The following is a 14,673-nucleotide window of genomic DNA, read 5'->3' on the forward strand; positions in this document are numbered from 1 at the left end:
TGCTGTAATACGACCCCGATACCTACTTCGGAGGCATCGCACTCGACTGTAAATTTGAGGCGAAATTTGGTAATTGCAAGACAGGGGTGGAAGACAAGGCATTTCTCAGTGTCAGAAAAGCTTCATCGGTTGCGTCATCCCATCGGAAGGAAATTTTGTTTAACAGGTTGGTTAACGGGGCCGCCAACAATCCATAGTTCTGGACAAATTTGCGGTAGTAACCCGTTAATTCGAGGAACCCGCGTAAGGCCTTGGCTGATTGAGGCTTGGGCCATTCTTTTATAGCTTGAATTTTGGAACTATCAACTGTCACACCCTGCCCATGGATGATGTGGCCGAGATAAAGAACCTGTCACTCCCCGAAGGAGCACTTGGACCGTTTGAGGAATAATTTGTGTTGGCGTAGGAGCTCAAAAACGGTCCGCAGATGGTGCACATGCTTTACCCATGAGTTGCCGTAAACGAGGATATCATCAAAGAAAACTAAAACAAATTTGCGCAGATGGGACTGAAATACCTCGTTCATTAATGACTGAAATGTGGATGGGGCGTTGGAGAGACCGAATGGCATGACTAAAAATTCGAAGTGGCCATGGTGGGTGTGAAAGGCAGTCTTCTTCATGTCACCGGGAGCCATGCGAACTTGGAAATACCCGGACCTAAGGTCCAACTTAGAGAAATACTGAGCACCGTGCAACTTGTCCAGTAGTTCGTCCACAACGGGAATAGGGAACGTATCTTTGATCGTCCGGTCATTGAGTTCTCTATAGTCAACACAGAACCTCCACGTTCCATCCTGCTTCGCCACCAACAGAACCGGCGAAGAGAAGGGGCAGTGACTTTTGCGAATGATTCCTTGTTTCAGCATCTCTGTACACTATTTTTCTATCTCGTCCTTCTGTAGGTGAGGGTAGCGATAAGGCCAGACAACGACTGGTGCTGAACCCGCCACCAAAGGAATACGATGGTCGCAAGCTCGGGGAGGAGGGAGTCCCATGGGTTCCTAGAATAGATCTGAAAACTCGGCGAGGAGTTTTTCCATGGCTACCGGTTCTGTCAGAAGTGCATGGACCTGTGGTGTCTTTTCTTTAATCCTGCAATTGTGCCATGAAACTTGCTTCCCATTTAGGTGGAATGTCATTGTGAGTGTGCTGAAGTCCCATAAAATCCGGCCTAGGGTAATTAACCATTTTACCCCAAGAACAATATCGAACCCATCCAATGAGAGTACAAATAAATCAACAAGAAACAATTCAGAATTAACCTGTATCGGCATGTCCTTACAAATTCCTGGACTGTGAACTCTCTCACCATTTGCGATGGCTACCTTTAGTAGCGGCCGGAGTTCCATTGGGAGTTTTAACTGAAGGGCGGCGTGTTCACTTATGAAGTTGTGTGTGCTCCCTGAATCGACGAGAATGCACACCGGTTGACCTGTATCTGTGCCTGAAACTGCATGGTTTGAGAGGTTTTAATACCGGTGATCGCATGGAGAGAGATCTCTGGCTTGAATATGATGGGTTCTCCTTCATCCTCCTCTTGTTCATCGATGAGGAGGCAAAAAAGCCTCTTGCATCTATGTCCTGCCAAGTAGAGGTCATCACAGTTGAAACATTGGCCTCTCGCTCGGCGTTCTGCCATTTCTGCCCTAGTCAAACGCTTAATGGGTGGAGCAGCCATGTTACTACCTGTACTTGTCACTGGTCTAGAGGTGGTGGTTGTGTGAGATTTCAGTTCCCGGCTGGTAGCAGAAGAGGGGGTCGTTGTTGCTTGGGGGTACCCACGAGTTTGGTGGACAACCGCATTAAAAATTCCGCGGCTGAGCTGCAGCTTGCGCTCGAATGCGCGGGCTAAGTTCATGGCTGTGACCAAATTTGGTGGATTCTGCATCTCGACATCCACCCGCAGGGGTTCTGCTAGCCCTGCCGTGAACATATCCACTTGCTGGTCGGGTCGCACGGAGGATGCCCTCGTGAGGAGGGTTTGGAACTGTTGCTGGTATTCAGCCACTGTGCCGGTCTGTTTAAGGTTAATCAGCTCGCCCAGGGGGTTGCTGGTTAGTGGGGGTCCGAACCTAAGAAGACAATAGGACTTAAACTGGGGCCAACTGAGCCCGGGTTTTTCTTGCTCTAATCGATAAAACCAAAGTTGTGCTTCCTCTGTTAAGTGAAAGGCGGCTAGACTTACCTTATCCCGGTCATCTGTCCGTTGATTCCGAAAAAACTGCTCGCAACGATACAACCAGCCTAAGGGGTCTCCGATGCTGTTGTACGATGGAAATTCCAACGTGCTGTAATTGGGGATGACTGCGGCTCCTTGGCTAACGGACTGCTGTTCACCGGAAGACTTTGGCAGATCTAGTCGACTGTCGTTAGCGGCTGTCCCACCTTTAGAGTTCCTTTCCCTGCTGGAAAGGAATACCTCCATCAGACGTCGCAGCTCCCTCACTTCGTCTTTGATCTCACGTACTTCGGAGCTGGTCTCCACGAGTTGGTGCTCGAGGTCGTGGACCTTGGATGATACCAAGTTGTTGAGGGCCTGGGAATAGGATCTCGTCACGGGTCGGTCAACGGGAAAAACCTCCTATTTTCCCTTGTTCCTTCATGCGCTTGATGAACCTATCTTGGCGCCTTTGGTGATTTGTTCAAGAGATCACCAACTCTCCTAACTCACTTCTTTAACTGAATATTTGATATCCTCATTCAATAATGGTGTCTCCTTAAATAGGAGATTACAAGAGTCCTAATCTTAGGGAGTCTCCTTGCTGAATAGGGAGACTTCCAGTTCTATCTTGCTAAGGATAAGATAAGCTAATCCTAATATGATAATCTACTAACAAGATAAGATAAGAGAAATAGAATAAGATAAGAACAATAAGATAAGAACAAGCAAGATGATCTAATCTAATCTAAATAAGATTGCTGTTGCCGAACCGGGTAGGATGAGAATCATTGAATCACTGCTGCTGCTAGCGATGGGTCAGGTTCCTGTTGCTGCCGGTGGCGACGGTACATCTTCCCGAGGAATGCTTCCATAACATTTTGCTTCCCATTAAAGTGACTCCAAGGGAGCAACCATATCTGTTGCAACATCCAGTGGTTTAATCATCAAAGGAATTTTCATATTGTTGCCAAAATGCCAAAATGCAAAGACTATTTGGGAATGGGATTCTTCCCTCTTTGGGTGTAATTGGACCCCTCCATCGAAGCTGTAGAGGCTTTTTTCTTCTTTTCTCAAGTGGCATCTGAAAAGGGGTAGGACTATGTGGAGATGCCTAAGGGCTGCGTTATGTTGGTCTCTATGGGAAGAAAGAAACTCTAGGATTTTCTTTGAAGTAGAGAGAGGTGTTGAAGATTTGAGACAGATTATACAGTGGATGATCCGCTAAGGAAATGGGGAGAGGTTGCTAGATGCACCCAGGTCAAAACTGGACCGAGTTTGTCTTGGATCCCTCCCCCCTTTGACTTTCAGAAACTGAACTTAGATGGTAGTAGTAGAGGGAACCCTAGACATTCAGGGGTTGGGGGTGTGTTGAGGGATGAGAATGGGAATATTTTAGCCATGTTCTCAGGTCCAATTGGGGTGGGTGATTCTCTTAGTGCCGAGATCTATGCAGTTATGGAGGGTGTCCAAAGAGCAAAGGAGATGAATATAAGAAGACTTGTAATTGAAGGATTCAAAAGTGGTTGTAGGGTGGCTGAATAAAGACAATACTGGGTTATAGAATTACAACAATAAAAGGAGAAAGTTTAGATGGCTGGCTAAAGACATGGAGGCAAGGTTCAAAAAATCGTTACGTATTGGCCCGTATCGGCCGATACGTATCGTATCGGGCCCTTCTCAATACGCCCCTACAGGGGTTGTATCGGGTGAGGGCCTGGTTTAGAGTGTAGCCGGGACTTAAATCGGCCCCTTTAAACCAAAACTGAAAAAAAAAAAAAAACTGGAAGTCATAGTTGTCAAGGTGACTAGGCGAGGCTAGGCGACCATGGGGCACCCAAGCGCCTAGGTGAAGGAATCTATAAATATAAAATCTATAGATTTTTATACTTCCTAAAGGATCTAAACTATTTTATAAGCTATATTTGCTTACCAGCTACACATTACACTAAGCATAATAGTAGAAAACCTTATGTGCTGATTTGAGCCAAGCTTCTCGTGAAAGGAAGAGTAGGAAGTTGGGGATTTCAGCAAGAGAGGAAAGGGGAGAAAAAAGAGAAGAAGGACGACTAGGATAGATTGACTTAACCCTAGCCGCCAACCCCTCATTCTATTTATAATTAACATAAGTATGAGATATTAAAAGGATGCCCTTAGTAGGGCGGCAACTCAAACTAAGTAATTACAGCTCTTTAAAAAATAAAAACTAATGGGCCCAAGGCCCAATAACATCTTAACTTAAAAGAAAATAAACTAAACACAAGTCGGCCCACTCAACACTCCCCCTCAAGTTGGGAGTGGATGTCATACATCCCCAACTTGCGTCATTCTCCAGCTTATTCTTTGCAACACCTTTAGTGAGGACATCAGCAAGCTGCAGATCAAAAGAAATGTATGGAAGACAAACTTCTCCAGAAGTTACCCTTTCTCTGATAAAATGTCTATCTACTTCAATGTGCTTAGTTCAGTCATGCTGGACTGGATTATGAGCAATATTAATTGTTGCCTGGTTATCACAGTATAGCATCATAGGTTCTTCTGCCTGAACACCGATTTCTTCCAATAGAGAATGGATCTAGAGAAGTTCTGAAACTCCATGTGCCATGGCCCTATATTCGGCTTTTGCACTTGATCTTGCCACAACTGTTTGTATTTTACTCTTCCATGAGACTAGGTTACTCCCAACTAGGGTGCACACTCCTGAAGTTGATCTTCTGTCATCGAGGCATCCTGCCCAGTCCGCATCTATATAGGTCTCTAGCTTGAGCTGTCCATGATCAGTAAACAATATGCCTCTGCCTGGATGTCCCTTCAGATAAGCAAGGATCCTGTCAACTGCCTTCCAGTGCTAGTCTCGTGGAGAATGCATGTATTGGCTCACTACACTTACTACATAGGAGATGTTCGGTCTTGTCATGCACAAGTGTAGTAGCCGACCCACAAGTCTTTGGTACCTCCCAAGGTCCTTTACTGGTTCACTTCTGATGCACTGATTCTATGGTTCTGATTAATGGGGGTGCTAGCTGCCTTTGTTCCAAGTTTCCCTGTTTCTTGGAGAAGGTCCAAGACATACTTCCTTTGAGAGATAAAATTCCATGTTTCGATCTATCAACTTCAATGCCTAAGAAGTATCTCAGTTCTCCAAGGTCTTTAATCTCAAATTCCTTATGCAGGTTCCTCTTCAAACTATCAATCTCACTCAGATCATTCCCAGTGACAACAATATCATCCACATAAACAATTAGGATTGACACCAAGGATCCCCTGTGCTTCACAAACAAGGTGTGATCAGATTGAGTTTGACTGTAGCCAAAAACAATCAGGGCCTTTCTGAATCTGTCGAACCATGCTCTTGGGGATTGTTTCAAGCCATATAGTGACTTCTTCAGCTTGCGTACCTTTCCCTCTTTAGCATTATCATAAAAACCAGCTGGAAGATCCATATACACCTCTTCTTGTAGATCCCCATTTAGGAAAGCATTCTTCACATCCAGTTGAAACAAGGGCCAAGAGTATGAGGCAGCAAGAGAAAGGAGTATCCGAACAGAGGTCATCTTTGCGATTGGTGCAAAGGTCTCTAGATAATCAATGCCATAGGTCTGTGTGTATCCTTTTGCAACAAGTCTTGCCTTGTACCTCTCTATGCTTTCATCTGCTTTATACTTTACTGTATAAACCCATCTGCATCCAACTGCCTTCTTGCATAGCTGCCTTCCACTCAGGTTTGGAGAGAGCCTCACTAACACCCTTGGGTATAGACATGGAATCAAGAGAAGAGAGAAATTTACGGTAGGAAGAAGAAAGTCCACTATAGGATAAGTATTGTGATATGCAATGAGCAGTGCACTTCTTCTTCCCTTTTCTAAGAGCAATAGGGAGATCAAGGTTATCAGTAACAGTGTTAGTGGGACCAATGGGAACTGAATTAGTAGAGGGATGAAGAGGAATACTTGGATCTGTTTCAGCTGAATCTGGAGTCTCCAAGGGATCGATAGGAAGTGTGAGTTCTGCCGTAGTGGAATCAACCTCCTTATGAAGTCTCTGACGTGAGTAATACTGTGAGACGGAACGCAAAGGGGGTGGCAAGGTAGGTGACATCGGATGGTTGTCAAGCACAGTAGTAGACACAGGAACTGGAACTGGGAGAGGGATAGGCTGCTGACTTACTTCCCCAAAACACTCCCCCTGAGAAGGATTCCTTGAGAAGAAGTATGTAGATTCAAAAAAGGTGATGTCCATAGTAACAAACCGGTTCCCAGAGACTGGATCATAGCAGTGGTACCCTTTTTGATTCTCTGCATATCCAAGGAAGACACATTTCTTTGCCTTGGGATCAAGTTACGAACGGTAAGGACCAAGAATATGCGCAAAGCAAACACACCCAAACACCCTTAGTGGAATATGAAACATCTCCCCCTGAGGAAAAAGAATGCTGAATGGAGTGCTGAATCCAAGTATACGAGAAGGCATCCTGTTAATCAGATATATTGCTGTGAGAACAACATCACCCCAAAACCGAACCGGAACTGTCGTTGTGATCATCATGCTTCTTGCCGTCTCAACAATGTGTCTGCTCTTTCTCTCTGCAACACCATTCTGCTATGGACTGTAGGAGCAGTTACTCTGATGGACAACACCATACTCCAACAGATATGAGGCAAGATGTCTCTCAAAATATTCTCTAGCATTGTTAGATCTGAACATCTTGATTCTAGTTCCAAACTATGTTAATACCATCTGATGGAATTGCCTCACAAAGGGTGGTACCTCATCACGTGATTTCATCAAGTAAATCCAGGAATATCGAGAGAAATCATCCACAAACAGAAGAAAATAGCGATAGCCGCCTATAGAGGGAACATGATAAGAGCCCCACACATCAGAATGAATAACATCAAAAGGAGAAGAACATCTTTTATTACTCGGTTTAAAAGAGTGTCTACAATGCTTTTCAAGTTCACAACCTTCACACTTTAGCCTTGATACTCATAGACTCAAACAGTTTTGGAAACAAAGAACTTAAAGAAGAAAAAGACAAATGACCCAAACGATTATGCCAAAGAAACTCTAGGATTTTCTTTGAAGTAGAGAGAAGCGCTGAAGATCTAAGACAGATTATACAGTGGATGATCCGCCAAGGAAATGGGGAGAGGTTGCTAGATGCACCCAGGTCAAAACTAGACCGAGTTTGTCTTGGATCCCTCCCCCCTTTGACTTTCTGAAACAGAACTTAGATGGTAGTAGTAGAGGGAACCCTGGACATTCAGGGGTTGGGGGTGTGTTGAGGGATGAGAATGGGAATATTTTAGCCATGTTCTCAGGTCCAATTGGGGTGGGTGATTCTCTTAGTGCCGAGATCAATGCAGTTATGGAGGGTGTCCAAAGAGCAAAGGAGATGAGTATAAGAAGACTTGTAATTGAAGGATTCAGAGGTGGTTGTAGGGTGGCTGAATAAAGACAATACTGGGTTATAGAATTACAACAATAAAAGGAGAAAGTTTAGATGGCTGGCTAAAGACATGGAAGCAAGGTTCAAAAAATCGTTACGTATTGGCCCATATCAGCCAATACGTATCGTATCGGGCCCTTCTCAATACGCCCCTACAGGGGTTGTATCGGGTGAAGGCCTGGTTCAGAGTGTAGCCAGGACTTAAATCGGCCCCTTTGAACCAAAACTGAAAAAAAGAAAAAACTGGAAGTCATAGTTGTCAAGGTGACTAGACGAGGCTAGGCAACCATGGGGTGCCCAAGCGCCTAGGTGATGGGATCTATAAATATAAAATCTATAGATTTTTATACTTCCTAAAGGTCCTAAACTATTTTATAAGCTATATTTGCTTACCAGCTACACATTACACTAAGCATAACAGTAGAAAACCTTATGTGCTGATTTGAGCCAAGCTTCTTGTGAAAGGAAGAGTAGGAAGTTGGAGATTTCAGCAAGAGAGGAAAGGGGAGAAAAAAGAGAAGAAGGTCGACTAGGATAGATTGACTTAACCCTAGCCGCCAGCCCCTCATTCTATTTATAATTAACTTAAGTATGAGATATTACAAGGATGCCCTTAGTAGGGCGGCAACTCAAACTAAGTAATTACAGCTCTTTAAAAAATAAAAACTAATGGGCCCAAGGCCCAATAACATCTTAATTTAAAAGAAAATAAAGTAAACACAAGTCAGCCCACTCAACAATAACCAATTCAGCATAGCATACAATCAAGTTTCAGAATTCAGATTTTCAAAATAAAGCATAATGCAAATCAGAAAATTCAATATTGCAATATTCATGTATTTCCTAAATCCTAAGTAAGCAAGCAACCATAATGCAAATCAGCAAATATTGCAATATACTTATATATAAATACAAATTAAAAAAAAAATCAGCCATACAATCAAAACAAAACTAATAAAAAATAAAAGAGCATTAGAGTAGTTCAGCCATGTAAAAAAACATTAATGAAACAAAATAAAACTTAAAACATTTCAAATCTCAGATTTTAGATTCAGCATAGCATACAATCAAGTTTCAGTTCAGATTTTCAAAATAAAGCATTTCAAATCTCAGATCTTCAAAAAAAAAAAAACAAAAGAATGCACTCAACTGAAGGAGTCAAGGGGCGGACGACTGTTGGACTCATGGCCTCATGGGGCGGAATGGAATAAATGGGCTCATGGACTCATGGACTCATGGCCTCATGGAAGAAGAAGAGTGGAAAGAGGACTGACTACTGAGGAATAAAGGGGCTCTGCCCCTTTTTTTCGAAAAAAAAAAAGAAAAGGAGGTTTGGCGGAGCCCCTGTTTTTTCAACTGAAATTTGAAGAAGAAGTGACTACAAAAGAAGGAAGGACTGGCGCCTGGCCTGGCAGACTATTTTTTCGGAAAAAAAAAGGAAAAAAATGTTGAAGAAGAAGAAGAGGAAGAAGAAGGAAAACTTACCTGCCGCTGCCGAAGCTGAGGTGCGATGGAGTTGGGCTGCGGCTCGGTTCGGTTCTCCTCCCTCTCCAATCGAACAAAGAAAACCATTCTGTCTTAATATTAAAACCCTTTTGTCAAAGGGTTTTCTTTTAACTTGTCTTATTATTATATAAAAAATAATAATTTTTATATATGTATATAGGCGCCCGCCTAAGTTTCTGGGCGGGCGCCTAATATTAAAACTTGGGGCGTTTGGGCGAGGCAAACATAAAAAACCGCCTAGTCGCCTTGACAACTATGCTGGTAGTTAAAAAAAAAGGGCCGATATCGGCCAGTATCGATACTTTGAACCTTGCATGGAAGTAAAGATCAGTTGGGTGAAGAGATCGGCTAACTTGTTTGCTGATGGGTTAGCTAAGGGGTGGCAAGGGAATCTATGTTCTGGGCTCAGTTGTAACTCTATCTTCTATTCATGGGTGCTCAAGCCTTAAATGGGGAGATGAGAAAATTTATCTCCTCCTTTGTAATTAATATTTCTGATTGATTAATGAAATGCGTTATCGATCAAAAGATAAAAAAGCCAAAAGCCCTGACATCACCAACCTTCTCATTCAGGAATCAGAATGACATGATATTTCTTCTAAATGGAAGTTCATTGAAACCATTGGCATATTTTTAAATCTTTTTTATTTTTTATTTCTTGATTGGTAACTATTAAACTTTATTAATTTGTGTAATATATATACTAATACTATTACCTAGTGCAATGGAAAATCCTCAGGCTGGTCAGCATGAGAAAGTGGGTTATAAAACTTATTTTTATGTACAGAATACGAATTTAAGGCCCTAGCATGGACTTATTTGGGCTTGCCTCAAGGGGCTTGGTACAAAACAACCCATAGAATTATGAGTAATGCGATTTGGAAAGAAATAAAGAGATTGAAAGTTTTATGTGCTTGAATATGTTTTATAGTGTTATGTTTATGCATTTTAATTTGAGCTAATAGGCTTTTTAAAAATTTAAGTATGCATTTTTATTAACATTTCTTTTAATATTATTTCATATTATGCATTTTTAATTTTTAAAAATATTGCGCTTTGCTTCAAAAGGCAGATGCATCTCCTTGTACCTTGTGCCTTGGGTGCAGAAAGCCCCTTGCGCTTTTTTTTCACTGCATCTCACACTTAAAAAACACTGCCCCTAATGTATTTCCTTCTCTTCTAAAGACTGCACCTAGCCCAGAAGTTCCAAGATTGCCAATTCAACTGCCATCGGCATACTTGTCAAGGTGCCTAGGCGATGGAATCTGAAAGTATAAAATCTAAAGATCCCTACTTCTCCTAAGCTACTTTATTAGTTTTTTATGCTAACTGTAGAGAAGATGGGCCAAATGGCCCATTGGCTGTTTATCCTTTTTATCTTTTTATGTTCTTTGCTGTAATGGGCCTTAATCTGGGCCCTTATTTTTCTTTATGTTATGTTTTTAATTTTCTGCCCAATCAGGGGCTTTTCTGTAAATTACTAAAGTTTAACTTAATGAAATGGGATTAGGGGTGTAAGAGAGGAGATTATGTTCGAAAATCTCTCTCTCTGAACCCTAGTTGCCGCCGCCTCCTTCCTCTTCTCTCTTCTTGAAACCTGATTTCTACTACTTTCTATTGATTCTCTGCAACTTTTTAAACAATCCTTTCATTTCAAAAGGCTGTTTTTCTTCTCTAAGCAATATACCTATATACTACCTATTAGCAATAAACCCATTCAAATGAGTGACTAACTATAAATTTCATATAAAAACATACACATGCCATCATAAATACATCATTTACATAATTTATTAATTTCAATGTTTAATAACAAGAAATGCAGTGACAAAAAGAGAAAAATAAGGGGGCTATGTTTCATTCCCAAAAAAATTCTTAAAAAAATAAGAAAATAAAAATGCATGTATAAGAGGACTGTGTTTAAGGGGCAGAGACCCTGTTTCAGGCCAATAAAAAGGTTGAATGCAGTGAAAAAAAGGGGGATGGAGCCCCTGTTTCGTACCAAAATAAATAAATAGTGCAAAAATACAGAAAAAAATTTAGAACATTGCGGCACACAAAGAAGGGGGCAGAGCCTCTGTTTTTTTCCAACAATATTCCTTACCTAGAGGTCCTGGACGGCTTGGACTGAAAGAATGGAAACTCTTCTCAGTTGTCGGTCTTCCTTGTCTTCTCTTCTCACTCTCGGTTCAGAACTCCAAACCCAAAAAACTTGTAACATACACAGTTCTAATAAAAGAATAATTATCTTAATAAAAAGTGTAACATACAACAGGGTGTATGTTAATAAAATAAAACCAACCAATAAAATGATATAAATATACATGGGAGTTGAAAAAAATGAAACAAATATGTATGGATAATATGCAAACATGTTGGTGTTAGGCAAGGCGACCTCTAAAAGTCGCCTAGGTGTCGCCTTGACAACTATGGAAGCATGCTTCATGCCTTTGCTGTGTGCTTTTGTAGTTTGGTAAATATTGCCTTCAGAACAAGCTTTTCAAAGTAGAAGCATAAATAGGCTTTTGGTTGCAATGTATTGCTTTGCCACATCTGACAAAAAATTTTATGTGTCAGAGTATAATCTGTTCCCTGCTCGTCTTGCCATGTGGCAAATGCACATGTCTTCAAAGAGCCTACCCTTTTTAAGCAGCTAGATGCCATTAACTATTCCACATGGTTCACAAAATGTTAAAAATGAACATGGTTATGATATATTGAACAAATTAACACCACATGGCACATTTTTTTGCCATGTGGCAACTCTAAATATGTGGCATAAAAGTGCCATGTCTTTGTAGTGTCTGTATATATATGGCACATGGGAAGGCATCAGTGCCTCCCGTGGTTTTGCAAAAAAGCAAGAATGCCCTGAGCTGTGTAGTCAAAGCACAAAGCATCCTATCTTGCTTCATTCTTTTTATAACCAAAGTATTTTTGCTTTGGAAACCATGCATTACCAAACTCCAAAGCAGTTTCTTGACCCAAAGTACAATACTAGCATATCCAAGCACCACCTTAGTAAGTGATCGGTAGCTGTAATATTTACAAGGAAAAGATGCCAAAGCACCATTGTTGTTCCTAGGCAGCTTCAGCTACCTAACCCATGTACGCCCTTGAGTAATTATTATATGCAATAATGCAAATGCTATAAACCAGGTTTTCTGTAAGCATCCCCAATCATTTCAAACCTGTTCACCCCTTGTTTGGCTAAAGAATGTGCCAACCTTCTTGTCTTTTGAAATTGAGCTCTTAATTCCTGTGCTAGCATTCTAATTTATCGTTGAAGGTGTTGATTCTGCCATTTACATGGGCTATTCTTTAATAAAATGCTTGTAAAATACAAGAGTTATCTTTGTAAAATTACATATTGGCGTACTTGAACCAATCACTTGGCAGGTTGTTAATATTTCTAACTTGTCTTGGTATGATTGTAGACCATGTGAGAACACACGATACATAATAGGCTAGCTTAGCAGTTCTTAGTTCTCATAGTAAGGTATGAGACCTTGGAGGTAACCTCTACTTTTCCATATGTTAGAGGGTTGTTTTTATGTCATTTGGGTTAGGAGAAAAAGCAATCACTCATTGGGTAATTTTGTTTTACCCTTGATTGTTAGAATTTCTGTCTTATATTTTGTAGGGTTGCAAGAAAGTATTGTCCAGAAACCAACTTTGCATCATCCTAGGGGTTGGTTCTTGGATGGAGATTCTTGAAGTAACAAAGCAATGAAGCATTTCTCCCATCTAAAACCTATTAAGCCATGAACCATTTTAACAGAAGCTTGTTCCGTTATTTATATGAAGCATTTCTATGTTCTCTGAAAAAAACTTTATATTGCTTGAAAAAGTGCAAAAGGCCATTACCTAATATTGGTGTCAGCTATCTGGGGTCTTGGGAAAGGGGTGGACTGTAGACCTAACTTGTCAGTTTTTAGCACAAAGCGGTTACTCTCAGAATTGAACCTGCATTTGCACACTTGTTCCAAGCAATGGCCCCTTTTGATTGAAAAAGTACTGCTTGGATAAAATTATCACTACTAACGGTACTTCAGATTTAAAACTTTATATCTACTTCATCTGTAACCTCAACATAAGTTTTTAACACTTGATGATTTACAAGACTGTTCTGCAACCTCAATATAACTTCATATCTAATTCATCTGCAACCTCAATTTGGTTAGACTGTTCTGATTTAATTTTATGACCTACAGCATCTTACATTTATTTGACTACTTGTCATATTTATATGTGCAGACACACTCAGTCCTTGCATAGTTTATATAACACAATGAACTCCCAATTAGCAGCAGCTGACCAACTTTCTGAGTGCCTCTCAAAACAGATGGCTTTGTTGAATATACAGTCACCTTCTGTGAAAAGAAAGAATGTGGCCAAAGAGCTGTTTGAATCAATTGGGTTATCTTATAATGGTGATTGTTTCAACTCTCCAGATGTAAAGGGTAGTGGCCATACACCAAATCCAGTCAAGCGACTTGCATTTTCTTCACAGAGTACTGCTACTAAGGATCAGTCCAGAAGAAACCCGGCAAGCGCTATGAAGAATCAGGAACCAGAAACTGCAAGGAGGAGAAGAGATTCATTGGATCGGGTAATATTTCTTTTGATATCTGTTTTTGTTATCTATTGGATATATGCCCCTTTTTTTCTTGTTGTTATCTTCTGTCATATCCCTGAAACAAGGAGGTTATTTGGTACCATAGTGGTTATCTAGATATTCTGCATCAACGATTATCATGTCAGCAATTTGGTTATGCCCATTTATGTAGAAACAACAGAAAAAAAAATGCCAATGCAGATTTTTGTGAATAAGGCCAAATGTAAAATTGTCAAATTGTTTTTTCTACAGTGGGGGGTGTTAAGTCAGCACCACAATGAGGTGGCACATTTGGCAATGAGAAAATTCTTTACTTACATGTTTTGTTTTGTTGTGATTGCAACATGTTTTTTTGGTATTGTGAAATAGTACTTTAGATGCCTAGTAATGTAGGAGCCAAAATGTCAAAAATATAATTTTCTAGAAATTTGTATTTTTTACTCTGGATCTTCTCCTCACACCGGCCTCACAACATGTCTTGGCCTCACATCGGGAACATCTCCTATATTTGTATTTATTATTCATGGGGAGATGTTCCCAATACACAGTGGGATGTGGCTGTGAGGAGTGGTCTTTGAGGAGTAGAGAGTTGTCAAGGTGCCCTTTGAGGCTCACCTTGCCTAATCACCAAGCAGTTTCCTTCTTCTACTGAGGGTTCAGCCCCTATATATATTTTTTTAATTTCCTTTTCATTCTTCTTTTTCATCTTGGCAACTGGTGCAAACGTCTCTGCATAGGCAATACCATGTTCTTGCTTGTACACCTGAACAACAAAGTGGTCTTTATATCTATCCAAATTGCTATCTAAATTCAGCTTAACAGAGTACACCCAATGACTTCCAACAATGGAGGCATTTGGTGGAGGGGGGACAAGTTCTCAGGTATCGTTTTCCAGTAGAGCTTGGATTTTAGAGTTCATGGCATCTTTCCAATGCTCAAC

At 40.9% G+C, this 14,673-nt stretch overlaps 1 protein-coding gene across 2 annotated transcripts in view; it reads left to right on the forward strand.

The window, feature by feature from the left end:
- Positions 1–14,673, forward strand: part of LNO1 (Nuclear pore complex protein) — a 101,025-nt gene that overhangs the window by 69,550 nt on the left and 16,802 nt on the right. For both annotated transcript variants that reach the window (XM_088952730.1, XM_088952731.1), the window contains exon 14: positions 13,373–13,727. In XM_088952730.1, the coding sequence (XP_088808856.1) occupies positions 13,373–13,727 (355 nt within the window). The remainder of the gene's footprint in view (positions 1–13,372; positions 13,728–14,673) is intronic.

Source organism: Nelumbo lutea, chromosome 7 (genome assembly GCF_056320005.1).
Source record: "Nelumbo lutea isolate HS-2025 chromosome 7, American lotus-T2T, whole genome shotgun sequence".
Lineage (NCBI taxonomy): Eukaryota > Viridiplantae > Streptophyta > Magnoliopsida > Proteales > Nelumbonaceae > Nelumbo > Nelumbo lutea.